General features: G+C 45.1%; 2 protein-coding genes across 3 annotated transcripts; both read right to left on the bottom strand.

Annotated features, from left to right (window-relative positions):
- Positions 1–687: 687 nt before the first annotated feature.
- shprh (SNF2 histone linker PHD RING helicase) lies at positions 688–15878 on the bottom strand. Of its 2 annotated transcripts, XM_058056777.2 has the most exons (29): positions 15774–15878; positions 13633–14175; positions 13443–13572; positions 13147–13365; positions 12512–12590; positions 12292–12442; positions 12105–12207; positions 11216–11475; positions 10480–11028; positions 10166–10417; positions 10024–10102; positions 9789–9952; positions 8620–8876; positions 8311–8432; positions 7995–8083; positions 7153–7245; positions 6962–7069; positions 5913–6055; positions 4756–4929; positions 4624–4686; positions 4321–4546; positions 4109–4246; positions 3903–4004; positions 3758–3829; positions 3478–3666; positions 2438–2530; positions 2098–2363; positions 1237–1317; positions 688–835 (listed from the first exon to the last, which is right to left on the bottom strand). In XM_058056777.2, exons 1-29 carry the CDS (start codon positions 15876–15878, stop codon positions 736–738), a joined length of 4950 nt encoding a protein of 1649 aa, XP_057912760.2. In that variant the 3' UTR covers positions 688–735. The 2 variants fall into 2 exon arrangements, with proteins under 2 accessions (XP_057912760.2, XP_078655259.1); XM_078799133.1 differs by lacking the exon at positions 15774–15878 and having other exon boundaries at positions 13633–14166.
- A 617-nt stretch (positions 15879–16495) lies between these two features.
- stx11a (syntaxin 11a) lies at positions 16496–19249 on the bottom strand. The gene is made up of 2 exons (XM_058056782.2): positions 18914–19249; positions 16496–17422 (listed from the first exon to the last, which is right to left on the bottom strand). The coding sequence occupies exon 2, from the start codon at positions 17415–17417 to the stop codon at positions 16545–16547; it is 873 nt and encodes a 290-aa protein (XP_057912765.2). The 5' UTR covers positions 17418–17422; positions 18914–19249; the 3' UTR covers positions 16496–16544.
- Between the last annotated feature and the right edge of the window lie 993 nt (positions 19250–20242).

Raw genomic sequence — 20242 nt, forward strand, 5'->3', positions numbered from 1 at the left:
CTAATGAAGTGGGAGCCTCCCTCCGGCCACTAAAAACACCATCTTGAATGATGTCCCCGCCAAACAATGAGATTCCGCACATGAATAGGGGGAGCTGATGGGAGTCCGAGGTAACACACGGTTGGGCCCGCCTCCCGCCGCCGTGTCCTCTTAGTAAACATCTTACGACTGCGTGGCAACCATGCACTACTGCACTTTGTAGTCTGCGGCCTTTTGTCCGCGTCTTTACTGCCTTGCGGGAACCCCGGGTGGCGTCAGGTGAAAAGAAACGCGGGTCCTGAGAGTTGCACGTGTGCGGTGGACCAGATCATAAAGCACTTGATCTCTTCTCCACAATAAAGACGGGAAGCTATGAGAATATATGATACAGGAAGCATACAGGCCAACCATGCAAAAACACCTCCGCTTTTATGAGACGCTTTTACAAGATTGGTTCCCAAGAGACCGGATCTTCGAGCTGGTCGTCTTGTAAAGGCAACGACGTCGGAGGGAATTGGTCATCATTGTGCCGCCACAAAAAACAAAACAAAACAAAAGAAGGCTCAGAGAGACTCGCTACAAATTCTTTTGTCAATGAAAAACAACGGTCTGCTTCCCGCCACCATTGAGTGTTTAATTCCTGAAACGGGAGTGAAATATTCCAACTCAAAACACGATGAGGCTAAAAATATCTCCATTGGAAGCGGTATCAAAAGTGGAATGTGCAAAATGAAAGGGTGTCCGTCACCAGACGAGTCACTCCATGGCCTCGGCCTCTTCTTCGGTAAACAGGTCGGCCAGGTCGGCCACGGTGAGGACGGCAGCCTCCGAGTGCTTCATGGCGGCGCTGCTGTGACTGAAAGACAAAGTTGAAATGTTAAATGATTGCTGTTAAAATGTCCGCCATTACACATTAAAACATGACAGTAATGTTATTGTCTGGGTGTCGGTAATGACCAGTGTTGCCATCGCCACGACTTTGAATGCATCTTCTGAACGCATGTATTTGTATTTGACTTCATTCAGCCATTTTCATGCTTGGAAATGCTTCATTTAGGCGAAACATTTTGCACACATATATACACACATATAAACACATATATATATATATATATATATTATATAAAAAGTGGTAAATGGCGAGGGACAGCTGTATATGTTAACAGTGTATCAAGTACAGAGTCATTAGTATTAAAGACAAACAAGCCCTCCTGTGAATTCCAGCATGGTTCCACTTTGCTATTGTGTGGCGCCCACCTCTTCTCTGCAGTCTTTAGCATAGCCTGCATTCTCTCCTCGATGGTGGACTTGATGAGGAACCTGTGCACGAACGTCGGCCTGGGAAGGGGCAGAGATGGAAACGACAGCGCTTTGATACCTACGTCATGATGGATGTCTACATTACCAAAATGGACCATTTTATTGGGGAAATTACAACAACAAACAAACAAAAAAACAAGCTAGAATGCTCTCAATGAAACTAATGTTCTGACGGCAGACGAGCCACAATAGCGTCCCCTCAGTGTCTGACGCTCTGTATAACTTTATTCACACCAACATTCCATCACCAACACGCCTCTAGTAGAGGCGAGCTCACTAAAGGATGGATGGATGGATGGATAGACCGCTAATAGAATGTGAACATTTGAGCAGGATCTTGAGATATAATTTAATTTATTTGTTTTTTATGGGTTTTTTTGTACATTTAAAGCTGGATGTTAAAGCTTTATTTATCCGAATGCTACACTTTAAGTTTTTACTGAGGAAAGTTTACGATACAGCATAACATACTGCTCTTATGGAATAAAAATGTGTTTAGTAAGTGCATATTGCTGGTGTCATTCAGTTTTTACAGGTAATAATCTACAAGAAAAAACAATAAAATATCACCTTGTTAACCTTGTTAATCGTGATATATCGTATGGTGAGCCTAGTATCGTGATACGTATGGTATGGCCAGATTCTTGCCAATGCACCCCTACTCCGCGTGGCTTGAAAGATCAGTCTAAATTAGCCGCTATTGCAGGGGAAAACCACCTGGGATGGCATGAGTTCAATGCTATTTTCCCTGATTATTTATGGAGAACATTCCTGAGGACCACCCATCTCATCTCTTACTTGGTTTGTCCAATGCGGTGCACGCGTCCGATAGCCTGCAGCTCGTGCGCGGGGTTGAGGATGGGCTCCACCAGCAGCACGTGCGTGGCCTCGATGATGTTGAGGCCGTTGGAGCCGGTGTGCAGAGGAAGCAGGAGGATGTTGATGTTCTTCTCATACTTGAAGGAGCTCAGGTTCTGCTGGAATTTGTGGATCCCGTTGATCTGAGAGAACTCCATGTTGTTGTCGAACAGAGCCTTGGCGATGATGTCCAGGACACTCTGCCACTATGGAGGGGTAGGGCTTGTCACATCCTGACTCAGCTCTTTCAACACACGCGGTGATCGTTCAAAGGGGTTACCGTGGAGAAGACCAGACACTTTGCTCCGGGGTCGCTCACTTGGATCTTCAACAGGGTTCTCACCACGGCCTCCACCTTGGTGGAGTGGCTCCCCTGAAAGAGACGCAGAATACGATTCGGTTACTACTGAATGGATTTGGATGACATTTTCAGGAAATGTTGGAAATAGGATGTGGAATAACATTTTGGGGATGATCCAAAATCCAGAACGCAAAATGCCTTATTTGGGACATTTAGCCTTCCCAGTTCAATGTGCTATCATGGTAGGTGTTAGCAGGCTAATGTAAGCATGTTAACTGTTACTGGCATATTTATTTATTTATTTATTTATTATCATTGGTAGAAGTTTATATATAAAGACTAGGTGTTAGCATGCTAATGTTAGCACTGCTAACATACTAATATTAGCATAGTAGCATTAATTTCCCATTTTCATAGCTAGACACATATATAAAACCTTGGCAGTATTATCTGTGTGTTAGCATGTTAGCATTGCTAGCATGCTAATATCAGCATGGTAGCATATTTTGCCATTTTCATAGCTGCACACTTCTATAAGGACTTACTACTATTATGCTATGTTAGAATGTTAGCATGCTAACCATACTATTACCATACTATTATGCTATGTTAGAATGTTAGCATGCTAACCATACTATTACCATACTATTATGCTATGTTAGAACGTTAGCATGCTAACCTTAGCAATTTAAATATGTAAATAAACTGGGACTGTCAATCGATTACAATATTTGATCGCAATTAATCACATTTTGTCCATAGTTAACTCACAATTACTTTACCAACTTTGCCAATCCAAATACTCTTTTCGTTCTTCATTTCCGCTCAATATTGATCAGCTTGTGGCTACAGAGTTACCGTGCTGCAATCAAACTACGGTGTGGGACGAGGGTCAAACAGGAGGAGCGCACCTTAACCGCGCGTCAAAAAGGGAAGTTCCGTTAACGCTGACAGCCCTAAAATAAACAAAAAGAGTAATACTAGTAAGTAGTAAGTACTCCAGAGCTTGGAAAAGGCACCTTAACGGGGATGCCCTGGTCCAGGCTGGACGACTCCGCGGTGAACACGTAGGAGATCTCCGTGTGCGACGTGGTCTGCCTGCAAATGGCGCACTTGATGGTGCGCCGCCGAGAGCCCCCGCTGTACTGCTCCAGGATGATGGCGATGCACTGGTTGCAGAAGCAGTGGCCGCAGGTCAGCACCGCCCACTGACAGACAAAAACAACAAAACACACGTCAAGACGAGGAGACGAGAAGACAAGCGACACGTCACTTTGCTGCCAGAGAAAAGACACCAACCTCCTGTCCTAGTGGACGAGCGCAGATGGGGCACGGTTCTGGGTTCAGGCCGCCGGTGGACTTGTCCTGGGACTGGCTCGAGGGGGTTGATGTCACAGTTAAAAAAAGAATCTGGGAACATTTACGCAGGAAAGGGGCGTACTACCTTCTCCAGGTTTGTGAGGTACAAAAACTGCCCCAGCTTCTTCTGGAGCTGAGACTTTGCTACCGCTTGGTCGTTCAGAAGCTTCACTCTGTTCTGCTCCACCTGCCGAGGGGACGGCGTCAGTGAGGCTTACTTGCACGGCCCACCCCTGCGGATCTGCGAGGGGGGCGATGTGCCACAGGTGGACCATGCTGCGGCTGCTGTACCTCGTGCGGCTCAATGATGTGCAGCAGCTTTGGCTTGGGCTCGTCGGGAAGACGCACACGTAGTCTCTCGGTGGCCATTCCCAGCTCATCTATTGCCGACACGTGATTCCGCAGGACCATCCAGTACTCGTGCAGCACCTGAGCGACAAAGGTCTCTTTCAACCTGACTGCGTCGCGCCGCACCTTTCCAAGAAAGAAACCGGGACACAAACCTTGTATTCCTTCTTCCAGGTCTCAAAGAGATCCATGAAGGTGTTTCCCTCCTCCACCAGCTCCGGGTCCAGGCGTTTTGCTTTGGCGAAGGCCAGAATGGCCTTCAGCGTGCGCTCCATCTCGCTGGCCGCCCACAGGCCCCTGCTAGTGGTGGGAAGGCGGTCGTCCACCAGTCCGTCTTCATCTTCAATCATCTCTTCAAAGATGGCCGTCTGACCTTTCACCCTGTTGAGAAATTGGCCGCGTTTGATCAGGAACGCTCAACGAGCAGCTTGGCTGCACGGGTTTGTTGCAGTACTTACGTGTGCGAGAACAGCTTGGATTCATAATCGGTGAAAAGCTCATCAGCTTTGCAAAAAACGCAGCTACAATGCAAAAAAAGACATTAAGAGTGGAAAATGTGCCGACCGGACGCTTCCCGTTCGCAGTCTCACTTATTGAGCGGCAGCCGCGTCGGACGGAGGTGACACGCCGTGGCCTCGTCAATCACCTTCTTGGACGCCGGACCTTCCAGGCTCTTCACGGCCTCCCGAACAATCTTCTGAGACTTAGTCAGGTCTTCCATTTGAGCGGTGAGCAGGAACTGCAGACCGTGGCTGTCGCGGAACCTGCCGGAAGTCAGGCATGGTTATTTCTTCTCGCAGAGACCAAAACAATAACTGAAACCTCACCATCGGATACCTTGGCATTGTTCTACAATCTAACAACACTTATAGGTCAGAAAAGTGTCTCCTTTAGCTAGGTAGACGCGTGATTTAGAACATATAGGCAAGCTAATATACAACAAAAGACTACACCCATATCATTTTTTAAATTGTGACTTTGTCTCCTCTCCCTTTTCCCATAATATACTTCATTGGAGGACAAGCAGCATTGAAAACGCATGGCACTGTAATGAGCCCGGAGAGAGGCTGATGTCATTGCAGCGCCCTGATAGAAGCGTTGCTCTGATTTCTCTGCATTTTTTTTTCTTGTGATCTTGGATTGGGCGGCACGGCGGTCTAGTGGTTAGCACGCAGACCTCGCAGGTAGGAGACCAGGTGAGTGTGAATGGTTGTTTGTCTATATGTGCCCTGTGATTGGCTGGCCACCAGTCCAGGGTGTACCCCGCCTCTTGCACCCACCGTGCTGGGATAGGCTCCAGCACCCACTGCGACCCTCGTGAGGAAAAGCGGTAGAAAATGAATGAATGAATGAATGATCTCGGATTGGTACATGTTTGTATATTTGTATATGTTGGTATATTTATCTTTTGAGTGTTAAGTTGCTGTATGATGACTTTAGTGTTCATAGTAAGATGACACCGTGACTCAGACTGCTATGTTGTTACACTGTGACATATAATGACCTCCTGCAATTTCCAATTGGTTGACAAACGCTGAATAGCTGCTAGCATGTGATTGGCTCCTGCCAAAGAAAGAGCTACCGTTTCCTCACTGACTTGCGAGCGGCACAGTATTTAAACGGTTAGTAGTAATTCTGAAGTAAAGGAGAAGTCACAGGATTTGAGTTTAGCCAAATATTAGCCACACCACCTGAGTTCAAGAAAAGAGTTGCATCTTATACCCCGGAAAATACGGTAATACGGTACTTGTCGGCCATGGAGAACTTGTGAGCTTGCTGCTTGCTGCTGGACGTCAACTCGTTCTTCACGCGGCCCACCAGGTCATCGTCGGCCGAGCAACGGATGGCCCGCTGAATCACCTCCAGCCACCAGGGGGAGCTCAGGTTAACCTTTGGAAAATAAAAGATGAAAGGCTAGGCAACTGGAAAGCTAGGTTTGATGAAAACATGACCGGCTTAAAGGCTTCAACTGATGTAAGTATTCAATTAAATCTCCTATAATCACTGCTGCTAGGTTTTCTAATAAGCAGCGGGTCAAAAACATTAACCTACCTACTACCCCACAAGAGGAGCTGCATTGGATGTTCACAAATGGTCAGTCATCATCCAGTAGCTTTATTTATCTCTGCATGTTCTTTAAAATGTGTGTGTTACTCTTGTCGTACTATTTACAATAAACTCGCCACCTCTACTCAATTAACGCAGAGTTACAAACCAAAGCAAATAAGCTGACAGCTGTGGCTGTAGGCAACCTCCTGATGTTTTTTTTCCCTTCCAAAATGAACTCCACAAGATAGCAGCAGCTGCATTTGAAGTCTCATGGGTGGGCAGCATCTAGTAACATTATCTTTAAAATGAATTCTGACTGAGCAGGCTGCACGGCGGTCGAGTGGTTAGCGCGCAGACATCACAGCCAGGAGTTGAGTTCAATCCCACCCTCGGCCATCTCTGTGTGGAGTTTGCATGTTCTCCCCGTGCATGCGTGGGTTTTCTCCGGGTACTCCGGTTTCCTCCCACATTCCAAAAACATGCTAGGTTAATTAGCCACTCCAAATTGTCCATAGGTATGAATGTGAGTGTGAATGGTTGTTTGTCTATATGTGCCCTGGGATTGGCTGGCCACCAGTCCAGGGTGTACCCCGCCTCTCGCTCTCCACTTTTCTTGGTAGTTCCACATGTGGAGAATATCTCAAGGACAAATTTATATGGAAAAAAATTCCATTTGTGCTTCTAAGTGCCATGCTGTTCCCTGTTTTCCGGTCATTCTAATATAAGAAGAAATTCATGGGCGCTCACTTTACGCTTCAGCTCTTTAATGTTCTGCAGGACCGGCTGCAGAGCATGATGAGCGTCGGCCACCTCCGAGTCATACTTGGTCATGTAGTGCTGCCGTAGCTGCTCGGCCTGCGTCATAACATAAGGAACACGTGAACAAACAAAGGAACATCCAAAGTGGCTAAAGTGGAAGAGTTTGGACCGGCAGTTACCTCCTCGCTGAGTCGGTCGTCTCTGAGAGTGGGAGGGATCCCAGGATGCTTTGCGTTCAGCAGCTCCATTAAGTTGTGAGTGGCATGAAGCCTCTGGTTTTCATGAAAAAGACAAAAAAACGACAACAAAGTGAATACCAAGCATGTAAAAGTAGTGACTAGAGCCCCTTTAGATGTGACCCAACTCCCAGGCAGTTATAGAAAACAATTTTTCTACCTTTTCTTGACATGAATATATATGGGTCAAAATTGACCCCAACACCATAGATGTTTCTTTAGTGATGAATACTAAAATGAAAAAATAAATAAAAGTCATTGTTTTAAGAGATATGTTCTATATCCCTCAGTAATAGCCAGGTAACAAAAGAAGCTTCAATTTATGAATATGATTCTTTTGAGGTTCATTTTAGCATTTTTGTAAATAGAAATGGAGGGGTATAGTGACAAAAAAAGGCCAAAAGTATTAAAATCAACATTTTCATGGATGAGGAAGCCTAAGAAGGTAACCAAGACATGAGAAGCAAATTTGATGGTAACTTATTGTTTTTAGTGTATTTTATAGCTGATTTAATACATGGCTCCAAAACCACCCGTTAACATAGGAGATGATACCAGAAAGCTAACACAAGAGGTTTTTAGTAAGTCTTAAAGAGGTTTTCTATGTCATGTCCGTTTATTGATATTGAATGGCAGTGGAGGGTGGAAGCAATCAACCGCAATAAAGGAATGTTTATTGTGAAATGTTTGGGAACCACTGATCTGGAGCATATATGCATATACGTAAGCAGCGTTGTCTCTTCATATGTAAATCAAAGATGCATGCCCAGTGTTTTTTTGTATACCTGCAGTGAATCTGTTTTCAGTCGGCCTTTGTGCTCCTCTGATGAACGCAGCACTTCTCTGTACATCTCGGCCGCCTGCTCAAACTCATCTGCGTGTGGCAAAAAGGGGGCCCGCGTCATTACCGACACTCAACGTGATGTCCGACACAGGCGGCGCTAATGAGATACGCCATACACAGCTGCTCACAATATATGAGTATAGAGTACACCCCCCCCACACCCCCGACCCCAGAAAGCATCATGGGTTACAAAAAGGTTGTGTCTGTAATTGATTCCCATGGGAAACGGCGAGCCCGATGGCGTCTTTATTTATTACCTCTGATGATGTGAATTCCGGCCAGGCCGTTGAGAGCGCACACCAATTGTCTGTGGGCTTCTTCGCACTCCACTCGACATTTCTTCTGCAGGGACTTGAGGAGCTCCTCCATTGTCATGGTGCTGCCGAGTGTGTGTGGGAGGGGCGGAGGGGGTGGAGGTTGCATCACCATGAAAAGCCACTCGACAAGCTCTCAGGAGCAAACAACGGCGAACGTGCAAACTTTAAAACAAACATGGTCCGCCTGACCGGGTTGCCGCTGAAAGCTTTGTTTCGATCATGTGACGCACCAGCTCGCACTCGGCTCACCTTTTCTGCAGAGGCAGGAACTCGCTGCGCACCGCCTGCGGGTGGCAGCAGGCCTGGCGCAGCCTCAGCAGCGGGCACAGGATGGTGGTGACCGTGCGGCGGTCCAGGCTGCCCAGCTTCAGGCTCCAGTCGGAGAGCTTCCTGAGTTTGACCAAGGCGTCCTGGGAGCAGACCTCGTGTTGGCGGTGGTAGAAGTGACCCTCCACCGGGGAGAAGTGCAGCCAGTGCACCTCCTCCGTCTGTGCCGGAATCTGGATCTAGAAAGAATATGCCAATATACTGTTTTTAATGTGGTACTCTAATCATGAGCAAGTGGATCCAGTACTACAGCAATGTACATCCGAGATCCCGCAAACGTTGAAATACCACAAATAATGGTCCATAAAAAGGCCCAAATACATGTCATTTATCGTAAAAAATATTGAACCAAGTACAGCCCAATTGCTATACTTCCTCAAATAGTCGCTCTAATGTGCGCCACAATCAACGGAAACTGTAATACAATATGTAATATTGTAATATGTTACCAAATTTACAGTATCTGTCTATGATATTGTATGATTGGCAATGTAATGTTATTTGCTTGTTTTTCTGTTAAGCGTCTTGCTGGAAAAGTGCTAGATCAATTTAAAACATCTTCTATTTATTAAAATAAACATGTAGCAGTTAATAATAATAGAATAAATATTTAGATTTGCCTCCAAATCTATATCACTTTAAGTATAACATAACAAATATAACAATAAAATTGCCAAATAATTTAAATATATATATATTTTTTCTTTTTTTTCATTTGTTGAAATTATTTGGCAATGTTATTTTATTGTTATATATTTTTTTATTGTATTATATTATTTTATTGTTGTATATTTTTTATGTTATACTTAAAGTGATATAGATTTGGAGGCAAATCTAAACATGAGTGCTACATAATAAGGTAGTGATCACCGTTAATTATTATAACTATTGTAAGTGAACCATGCTTCTCAATAACAATACCCAAATAAGACTGAATATTATCCTAAAAACTCAGTTCCAGTTAGTGCAAATAAATGTTTGATGGTGAATGGATGACTAACACTCTCTGCAGTTGACACACCTGGGCGGCCCCTTGGTGTAGAAACGCATCCAAAGTGTTATCTAGCCATAAAATCTCTCTCTGTGTTCACCTGATCGATGACGTCCTTCTTGGCCGAGCGCCACAATAACTGGGCGATGACGGCGTAAAGCGGCTCTGTGTTTCCACGGCGATAGGGCCTGTAGAGCAACTGGTCCCACCAGTGTTTGACCCAGTACGGGTCCACTCCCAGGAAGAGCACGAGGCCATAAAGGTCTGGACAGAAGATAGGGTCCTGCTGAGAGCGCCGTTGCTAAAAAGTCGGACACCGAATCGCCACCGATTACCTTCCAAACCTCTCTGGACGGGCGTGCCGCTGACACACCAGCGGTTGACGGAGGCAAGACGCAGCGCCATCTCCGCAGCCTGCGAAGACCGGCGGGAGTCGGTCAACGAAAATAAAACAGACGTTACCCGTGTCTAGCTGACCTTGGCGGTGGGACACTCCACCATCTGAGCCTCGTCCAGACAGATGCGCCACCACTCCACGGCCACCAGGGGGCTGGGCACGGCCATGTAGCGCTTCTGGTTGCGGAAGCGGCGCCCGTCTTTGCTGTTGCTGTGCGGGATGTCCACGTAGTTGAGCTCAGAGCGCAGCACGTCGTAGGTGGTGATGACCACGTCCTGCTCGGCCAGCATGTGCGGCTGGATGAAGCCGTGCTTCTTCACGCCCTGATACACCTGGGGAGGGGCGGCGTTAGGGAAGTCATAAAAGAAGATGGCGAAGAAAACCGCTGTCTCACCAGCACCCGCAGCGAGGAGGACCTGATGTGGCGGTTGATCTCCTCCACCCACTGGTGGCAAATGGAGCTGGGGGAGACGATGAGCGTGGCCCCCGTGGAGACGGGCTTCATGGCCACCAGGCAGTGGGGGCAATAAAAGGGGGTGGTCTCCAGACTTTCCTCCTTGTAGTTGACGCAGTCGGCGTGCTGCCACAGCTGGCAGTTCAGGCACTGCACGCGGGCTTTGTAGTCCACGATGCCCACCTCGCCGCAGATGCACTCAAACCTGTAGTCCGGAGTGTTGAAGGGGACCACGGACGCCCTGACAGGGGGCTCTTCCTGAGAGCTGGACGCCTGGGTCTCCTCAGCGGCGTCACACATTCCATCCGCCTCGTGTGGTCCCTCGCTTTCGCCCCAATCTGTCCGCTCGGGAGCGTCTGCCAGCGGCACGTGGTTTGCGTCGCTTGGATCTTCACTCGTGATGGAGTTTTGGAGAGCTGCTTCCGCCTTCTCCTTGGCTCGCCTCTGGAACGTTTTCCTGGGCGACCTCTCTCCCGAGCATTTCATATTCTGGCAGCAAGAAAACAAACTTTGAAAACGAGTGTTTGTCACACGGGGTTTCGAATAATTGGTGCAGTAAAAAATCCACGTAAAGGTGCAATATTACAGTAATTGGTTCCATACCCCAACCGAGATAAGCCAATGTCTGCTAAATTGGATATTTTCAACCTTGTTTCAACCTTGTGTTTGGCCTTACGGATTTGGGCGATCCCGCCGCCGTCTTCTTGGTCTCTCTGTACTTCTTCCCCAAGCGGAAGGAGCCCGCCAAGCCGCGCCCTCTGACCTGCTCCACCAGGCCTTCCTCCATCAGCTTGGCCAGCGTCTTCTTCATGTGGCTGCGGTTCTTCAGCAGGTCGTAGCCGTACTTGGCACGGATGTATGTGAAGACGGCGTTGACCGAGGCCCCTTTGCCCGAGCGCATCTCCTTGATGGCCGTCAGCAGCATGACGCGGACGGCTGGGGTGGGACAACAAAAATGAGACAGCGTTCCTTGGCGCCAACCTGGTCAATACAACATAGAGATGAGGCTTTGAAGAGAAACTCATGTTATGTCTCGGCTCTGAGGCGGCTCCTCTGCCACAAATAAGAGTGCAGTCCTGTGGGAAAGACTGGCAGGTCAATGCTAAACCTGGGGTTACCAAAGAGGGGGTTCGCAGGGAGGACCACATAGTGAAAAATGATATCATTTCGTATCAATATTACCTTTTTTTTCAATTTTATTTGTAAAATAAAAAAATTATTAGACTTTTTGTGATTTTTCTTCTAGTAAATAGGAGTTATTCCCAAAATATTTCCAACTTTATTCTCATAGCATTACAACTTTTTCCAACTTAATTTTCCCAAAATGTATTTGTTGTCAAATGACGACTTCAAATAATGCCTTTTTTACTTGAATATTTCAACATTAAGGTACTTTTTTTTTCTCCAATATTTTGGCTCGATTCTTAGAACATTTCTGCTGGTGTTTTTCCATTTTTCTTGCTCAATGATATTTCACATCTTAGCTCAGTGCCAAAAGCAAACCAGTGTAACATGGAACAATCCTGTAACATCGTCACAAACACGACGGGAAAAGAGAAACAAACCTGGGTGAGAGATTTTCATTTTCGGTTGCACTTCACGCTTACAAGGGGCGACTTGCTTTCTCTCCAGTGGAGGAGGCGGCACAAAATAATTCACAGACTGTCCCTGCAAAAACAGCAAATAAAAAAATCTCTCAGCATTTGCAAAATGTGCGATGTGACCGTATTCTTTCTAAACGCCAATCCTCACCACGGGCAGGGTGAGGGCCTGCTGCTGGACGTCCTGCCGGCTGTGAAAAAGAATGAGTGCCAGGACTTCTACCGTCTTTCCCAGACCCATCTCGTCGGCCAGGATTCCGCCGGGCCACTCCACGCCGGCCAGTGGAAACGCACGAATGAGACTGAAATGGAAGAAACTCTCTCAAAGATTCGGAGGGTCCTGGAACGCAGCCGCAAGATGAGGCGCTTACCGGCCGGTAAAAGGGTTGTAGAAAAGCTTCTTGCCACACAAAGTGACCAACTCCCGCCACAGGAAATGTAGCGATTGCTCTGGAAAGAAACATCTCGTTGGCACCACAAAATTAATTGTACGGAATTACTAATTGTTGACGATAGTAATGGTAATGGTTTCATTTCATTTGAACATGCATCAGATTCCAATTGAGTGCATCCCATAATCAGTTCCCAGTTCCACATGTCCAAAAGGAGTAGGAAGAAGCAAAGCTTATTAAATCCTACCCCTCCATCTGGTACTTTTACAATCACTAACTCTTACATTTGTTCACTTCCTGCTTTCCTAACATAGTTTAAGGTTATTTTTAATTTAAAAAAAAATATATTATTTTTTTGTCACATACCAAAGTACTGGGTGATATGAGCATCCAATGCCATAATGGGTACCATAGTAAGTGTCAATATAGTGATATATATAGCACATCATGACTGGTTCAAGACTCTTCATCCTTGGATTTAGCAGGTAGGTAGGTATAGATAGGTATGAATATGAGTGTGAATGGTTGTTTGTCTATATGTGTCCTGTGATTGGCTGCCCACCAGTCCAGCTATTTTCCTTCCTTCTGGCCATCTTTGTGGTTTCTTGCCTTACCTTTTGGGGATGTATTTCTGAATTTCTCCCGCTTCAGCATCCAGTTGACGGCCTGGCTCTGATAAGGCCTGAGGACCGGGAGGAGAGCCTGGTGCTGGACGTCAAAGCTCACGTCCTGGCTCTCTGTCTGGTGCACACGCCTGACGTAATCGTAGAGCTCCTCCACGTTCTGCCTCTCCAAGTCGGTGTCACATTCCTCTTCCTCGTTATCCACCACTTCTACACATAAAAAGAGAGACGGAGAAGTCAAGACGGGCGGTGAAGGCATCATAGTGTGTGGATGTTGCTTCACTCACCAGGGATAATAAAATCATAAAAATACTCCATCATCTTCTGCATGAGCTGATTGGCTTTCTTCATACGAGCGTTTCCCTCGCTGAGGAACTCCGGCTTCCCGAGTCCGCTTTCCAGCAGGTAAATCCCAACCTAGCAGAAGCAGGGAGCTGCAGGAGATGTTGGATTCACAGGAATGCCATTGACTCATACCTTGAAGGAGTCCTCTTCTTCTTCTTCTTCATGACAAAGCTGCACCAGCCTTCTCTTCTGCAGCCAGTCCATGTCCTCCAGCGAGATCCGAGAGAGGCTGCATTCCACGGTACAGGTGTCGCCATCAGGCATCCGCAGCGGCTCGGTGGGCTCGTCGGAGCCGCTGAAGCTGACGCACAGCTGCTCTGCCATCTTGTGAAAAGTAAACGCTCTCATTCCGCAGTTGGGTGGGAGCCAAGCCGGTCGGATGCGGAACTCCCCGACAAGAGCCTTCCAGGCATGGCTCAGCTGGGAAGCGGGCAGCACCGTGAGCGCCAGGGAAGCAGAGGAAGTGGGGAGTTCCTCTGCAAAGTGGAACGAGCTGATAGAGAAGTCAGGTGAGGGCTCGGCAGGAAGAGTGGAGCACGCCGGGGTTTGGCTGTCATTCTCCTGGATCGCCTCGTTCTTCCGGTCCTCCAGCATGTTCCAGTTTAACTTCTTTTTAACATCCTCGTCCACCCTCACAGGGGGGGCCTTTTTCCTTCGACTGCTCATGGCTGGAGTCTACAAAAAAAATGACTCATTTTAGCTTGCAACATAGCTACACAAGCAACAGGGAGTAGAGACTTTAACTCCCGCTTAATTAGCATTGAAGCTACACATATCTGGCTAGCAAACGGCTCATCTACATAAAAAATAATGACACTCATTTTAGCTTGCAACATAGCTACACAAGCAGCAGGGAATATTTAGATTTAGTATTTAGATATTTAAATTCCCGCTTAATTAGCATTGAAGCTACACATATCTGGCTAGCAAACGGCTCATCTACATAAAAAATAATGACACTCATTTTAGCTTGCAACATAGCTACACAAGCAGCAGGGAATATTTAGATTTAGTATTTAGATATTTAAATTCCCGCTTAATTAACATTGAAGCTACACATATCTGGCTAGCAAACGACTCTTCTACACGTGATGTCGGCGAAACGTTACCGTTCTTATTCAAAGTGCCGCATTAAATAAAACTTTACCCAAGACAGCAGAACTACGTAAAGGGCGCTTTGACTAGCTCAGTATTATATATAATATGTGAATGAAATGAGAGCATATTTACAGTTTGCGGGTCCCACAATACTCTCGGACGTTTAACACTTTTCAAAGATAGGCGTCATCCTGCTCGGGGACACCAAAACAATCCGCATTATATGATGACAATTAAACGTCTGCTGTTATTGCCGGTCGCCATTTTATTCCGGAAGTGACGTAAATAAATCGCGACCTCAAAGATGTCTCAAATAATCTCTCTGATAGAGACTGCACTTTTATGTTCCTGTAATTCTGCTTATACTGTTTTGTACAATTGAAGTTTGTAATAAAATACATATTTAAAAAATATCTCTGATAGTGACGTAAAAAATCTCACCCTCAAAGCTTTGTTTGTTTCTATCGGCTTTTTCCCTGGTTACTGGTTACGAGGCTTACTAGTGCTGCCACAAATAATTATTTTTTCACGGGTTGTGTTGTAACCTCGCAAACGATGTGTGCTGAAAGTTATAGGTAATTCAACAATATGTTTATTTTTGCAGTAGCGAAATGTCATATCCAAACATTAGGACAAGGAAAGATTTGCTAATATGTAAATCCATTAGTACCACAACAAAAGCACAACACGGCGTTGCTCATTCGTCTCATTCAATTTGTCGAATAGTCAACGTGTGCATACACTATTAGCAGCACGGTATTGTTATTATTATTATTATTATTATTGTGGATGGCAACTGTTAAATGTAACGTTGAAAAATAAGTAGTTGATTCAACGAGTAAGGTAATAGTTGATAGGCAGTTTGCTAGCGGAAGTACCAAAATAAAACCTCCAGAGTCAAAACTCCTCAATGTATATACATCCGGATTGTACTACATGCAATGTAAACACATACCTTGTTAACTTATTACTATTAAATATATAGTAGTGTTGTTATATTGTTATAAGGCCATAATTTAACAGTTTATGAAGATAATTTATGAAGAAAGTTGAAATATTGAACCAAGACAACAGCAAAAATGGGTAAAAATGAGCCAAGTTTCTACCAGTGATGAACTTTTCAGCTACATCACAAAGCCGACATCCCTAGAAAACATCATCATACTGTACCGTACACCAACTAATGACAGCCATGATTTTACGACACCAAACATTTGCCAAGCGATGTGGTCTTTAAGTCCTGATCTTTGTTCCGAGTAACCACAGTCAACACTTCTCATAAACAGTCAGGAAGTAACGCTTACATCACAGTGGAGTGTGGCGACACGTCAAATGTCGACTTTGGTGATCTGTTCTTGTCTTTTATATGCCAAGCATTGCATGTCTGCAGTTTGTATTGTTTGTTGTTTACATTAAAGGGATAGTTTGGATCTTTTGACGTGAAGTAGTATGCAGTGTAGTCCATCAACAGTGACTTACCCTCCGCTTGGTCCTGTGAGCCCAGTTCTGGTTGGATTACTTGCTGAGGCAATTTAAGGAAAGAGTTTGGCTTCTCAGAACAATACCAGTTCAAAAGAGTAATACATTTGTAATACATTTTATGAGTTGATGAACCAACTGTGCACTAATAGATGTCACCTTTAGAGCCAATTTAAGGCATAAAAACAGCCACAAGGTGGCAGAAGTGCATTTGATTAGCACTCAGCATGGATCATTGGCACTTATACACTTGATAGCAAGGAAGAGGTGAGAGAGTGTGGAGGAGTGTAGCTCACTTCCTCATACTTTGGTACGTGACAAAAAATCAAAAACCTTAAACTACATTAAGTATATTAACTATATTAATATAAACTATATTAATACAAAATAAGTTAAGCGCAGCCGGAATGCTGTGATGGAAAGGACAGAAAGTCTGAAGCGGGGGTTCCAGTGTGGGTTTTTGGTCATCAGTTGCAGCAAGGGAAGCAGCAGCAGAAAAGTTTCTTGCAGGGGTTTTCCTTCTTGTAGCGGACGGCCTTCCGGATGTGATCCGAGGCCTTGGCCACGTAGTCCCGGGTGTCGAGCACGTTGGCCTCGATGCTGTCCACCTTGCACCCCTGCTCCTCCACCAGCAGCGCCATCTGGAAGAAGAGCTCGTGGACGTCTCGGATGCGTCCCTCCAGCTCCATCAGCTCCCGATGGCGACTCTCGATCTCGCTCAGGGCGGAGCGGGCGCTGCGGCCGCCCAGGAGCAGTTCGTCGGAGAAGACGTTCCACTTGCCCGTCTCGATCATCTCCTCGATCTGCTGCCGGCTCACCTCCTTGCCCACGATCTCCGCCTGCCTCTGGATGCGGGTCTTGCAGTTCTCCCTGAGCTCCATTTCGGAACGGTTGTACTCGGACATGGCCTGGTGGAAGGCGGTGGTCAGGGAGGCGTGCTGGGAGCGCGCTATGCGGGCCACCGCCGAGGAAGCGGCGTGCTCCTCGGCCAGCTCCTCGCTCAACGCCCTTAGCTTTTCCAGGCGGGCGTAGATGGCCTCCCCTCGGGACTTGATGCTCCGCCCCAGAGCGTTGGAGTCCCGCTTGATGCTGCTGAACCTCCTCACCGACGTCAGGAACCTGGTGCTCTGCTTTCCCAGGCGCTTCACGTCCATCTTGAGCAGCAGCATCTCCTTCCTCAGGGCCTGGGCCTCCCTGTAGATGCCCGACATCACCTCCTCCGCTCCAAACACAACAGCGTCATAGTCTTCCAGGGAGCTGTTCAGGTTGTCTGTGAGGCCCAAGTCCATGTCTGGAGGCTTGGAGGCGATGCCGAGGAGCTCACTCAGTCTGTCCTTCATCTCAGCTGCAAGATGATTGGAGATCTTTTAATCATCGAGTAAAACTCATTTCTACATCTCTAATCTCTACACACACAAAATACTTTAAGTATTTTTAATACTACTGAGTAGTGGACTCCTATAGAGCAGCTACACACAATAACCCGCACAGAAGACTTTCTAGATCTTCTAGATTCTACACCTCTTTTTTGCAGTCATTCTATGGACTTCCTGCTTCCAACCTAAATGGTCTGTATCATTTACTCCACCCCCGGCCCCGCCTCCGCCTCAAGGTACGCCCACTCTGCTGTGATTGGTCACACTCCCAAGCGCTCCCAAGGACTTCCTTGTTTACCGAGTGCAGGCAATCTGCATTCCATATAAGGAAGTCCGGATCGCATTGTTTGTGTCACATTTCACAATTTTTTTTTACATTTATTTATTTATTTCTAAATAGATTAATATATCGTGTATTTTTATGCAATTCATTTCCTAAATCATCAAATATTTACATATAATTCCTAAAGAATTAAAAACATTTTGTTCACATTTCACAATTGTTTTCCTTATATGATTTATTTATGATTAATTGTATTCAAGCTTTTTAATTAATGGGGGTTTTCAGGGTTTATTTACAATATTTATTGATATTATTTTTACTCATTTATTTGTAAACAGTCTGAATAAATAAATAAGCCACAAATAGCTTTATTACACTTTATCACTCCTGTTATTTATCTTTCATCAACTGTATTGAAACTATTGATTTTAATCTTTTATTTCAAAGTAACTGAATGATTCGTGAAATATTTAATATATTTAATTTAATATTTATTTAATTTATTTGATATTGTGTATTTTATGCAATTAATTTCCTAAATCATCAAATATTTACACATAGTTCCTAAAAAATGTAACTATTTTTGTTCACATTTCACAATTTATTACTGACTTGTATTATTTATTCCTAATTCATTGTATTCACGCTATTTATTTATGGTTTTATTGAGGGGTTGATTCATAATATTAATATCGACAATTAATATGGTAATGGTGATGGTTATTTATGGATTTATTGAAGGGTTGATTCATAATATTAATATCGACAATGAATATAATATGTGATATTTCACAATTTATGTAATGTATGATTCCATATTGAAATGCAAAGATTATGCAGGACTTTTTGGCGTGTATGACTTATGACTTATGAGAAATAGTTCCCATGAAGGTTCGGCACTTGGCCAATGAGTAATAACGAGAAAAGGAAACAGACAAGAGTTGACTTCCTCCACCTCTCCGGCCACTTCATTAGGTACACCAACCACCGGCTAATCTCAGCCAAAAGACAGCAACAACTGCCTTGGTAAAGATAACAAGATAACAAGATAACTTTATGTTAACATGTTTATTATAGCGTTTGTTTAGCTTTAGCATCACATGGCATTTGCTGTTTCCGTTTGGCAGCACAAAACACAATAAAACAATATCACAACAAATATCAAATCACATTTTACCTTCTTCGAGGCCGCACGGTCAGAACAAGAGTGGACAAAAGACGGCAGCTAACGAGTTGTTCTGCTTTTGGGATCTTCCACCCTTCCCTGCCCGTTAGATGCGCACCACCTTTCAACAGGAGACCCGCGAGTGTCGAAGGAGTCCTTCGCTGAATCGGCACTCACGGGTACTGGACCATTTTAACTCGTTCACTTACACACCTCCTGCTTACCGCGAGGTAAATAAAAAAATGAAGCCCAGCAACACGTCAGGAAGTGATCAATAGCGAGACAAGTCCGGGGGAGTCGAGAAAACTTTATGCGCATGCGCTCTGTGACCGGTGAGTTGAGTACCCGATTCAGGCAGGAGTCTGTGTATGGTGTATATGATCTGTGACCGGTGAGTTGAGTACCCGATTCAGGCAGGAGTCTGTGTATGGTGTATATGATCTGTGACCGGTGAGTTGAGTACCCGATTCAGGCAGGAGTCTGTGTATGGTGTATATGATCTGTGACCGGTGAGTTGAGTACCCGATTCAGGCAGGAGTCTGTATATGGTGTATATGATCTGTGACCGGTGAGTTGAGTACCCGATTCAGGCAGGAGTCTGTATATGGTGTATATGATCTTTGGCAAGTGATTCGAGCTCCTCGAGTACCCAGTTCACTTCAGTGAGTGAGTCAGTAAGAGGAACCGAGTCTCCCATCACGAGTTTCAACAAAAGCTGAGGTGAAGAGGAAGAACAAGACGAGGAAGTAAGAAGATAAATCGCTATTTTTAGTAAAAAATACAATAGTATTTTATTTTGCCTTATGAGTGACCTTTCTTTGAATACTGCATTTTTAAACTCGACCAATAATTCAATATAAAACAATTTCAATGTTAAAACGCAGTACTGATTTTGTCCAGCAGATGTCAGCCGTATAATAGTAATAATGGTTAGGATCACGTTTATTCAAGAAGAAATGATAAATACCTTATTCCTAAGGTTCCCAAAGCGAATTATCATAAGGGGTACGTTAATAAAAATTAAAAACGGCTTGATTCCATGACTGAGATTTACGTAATGCGCTCGAACGCCTCATGAGAAGAGCCACAGCAGACATTACAGTGCAGAAGAAAAGCGAGAACATGAAGAGGTATGTTGTTCTGTGTGCGTTACGTGAACAAATAAGTAAACTTGATGATGACGTTGTGCCTTCAAAGTGTTTAATCTTCAACATTTTTCAAGATCACTTATATTGGGAGCTAAAACAGAGCTGGTATCAGTTGATATCAAAGTACTATTGGAAGACAATGCTGCTCTCAAGGAGGTTAAAAACCAGGTGGAAGAAAAAAAGCGTATTATGC

The sequence above is a fragment of the Doryrhamphus excisus genome, linkage group LG19, assembly GCF_037039965.1.
Source record: "Doryrhamphus excisus strain RoL-2023G ecotype Guam linkage group LG19, RoL_Dexc_Guam_v1.1, whole genome shotgun sequence".
NCBI classification, from domain to species: Eukaryota; Metazoa; Chordata; class Actinopteri; order Syngnathiformes; family Syngnathidae; genus Doryrhamphus; species Doryrhamphus excisus.

Bases quoted from the DNA above. Each gene is read 5' to 3' on its own strand.
- shprh (XM_058056777.2), bottom strand. From the start codon at position 15,878: ATGAGAAGTGTTGACTGTGGTTACTCGGAACAAAGATCAGGACTTAAA. The intron at 6,056-6,961 runs GTGAGCGCCCAT...TATTTTCCAAAG, and splicing joins TTAAAGAGCTGAAGCGTAAA to GTTAACCTGAGCTCCCCCTG. The intron at 4,687-4,755 runs GTGAGACTGCGA...TTTGCATTGTAG, and splicing joins ACGCGGCTGCCGCTCAATAA to CTGCGTTTTTTGCAAAGCTG.
- stx11a (XM_058056782.2), bottom strand. From the start codon at position 17,417: ATGAAGGACAGACTGAGTGAGCTCCTCGGCATCGCCTCCAAGCCTCCA.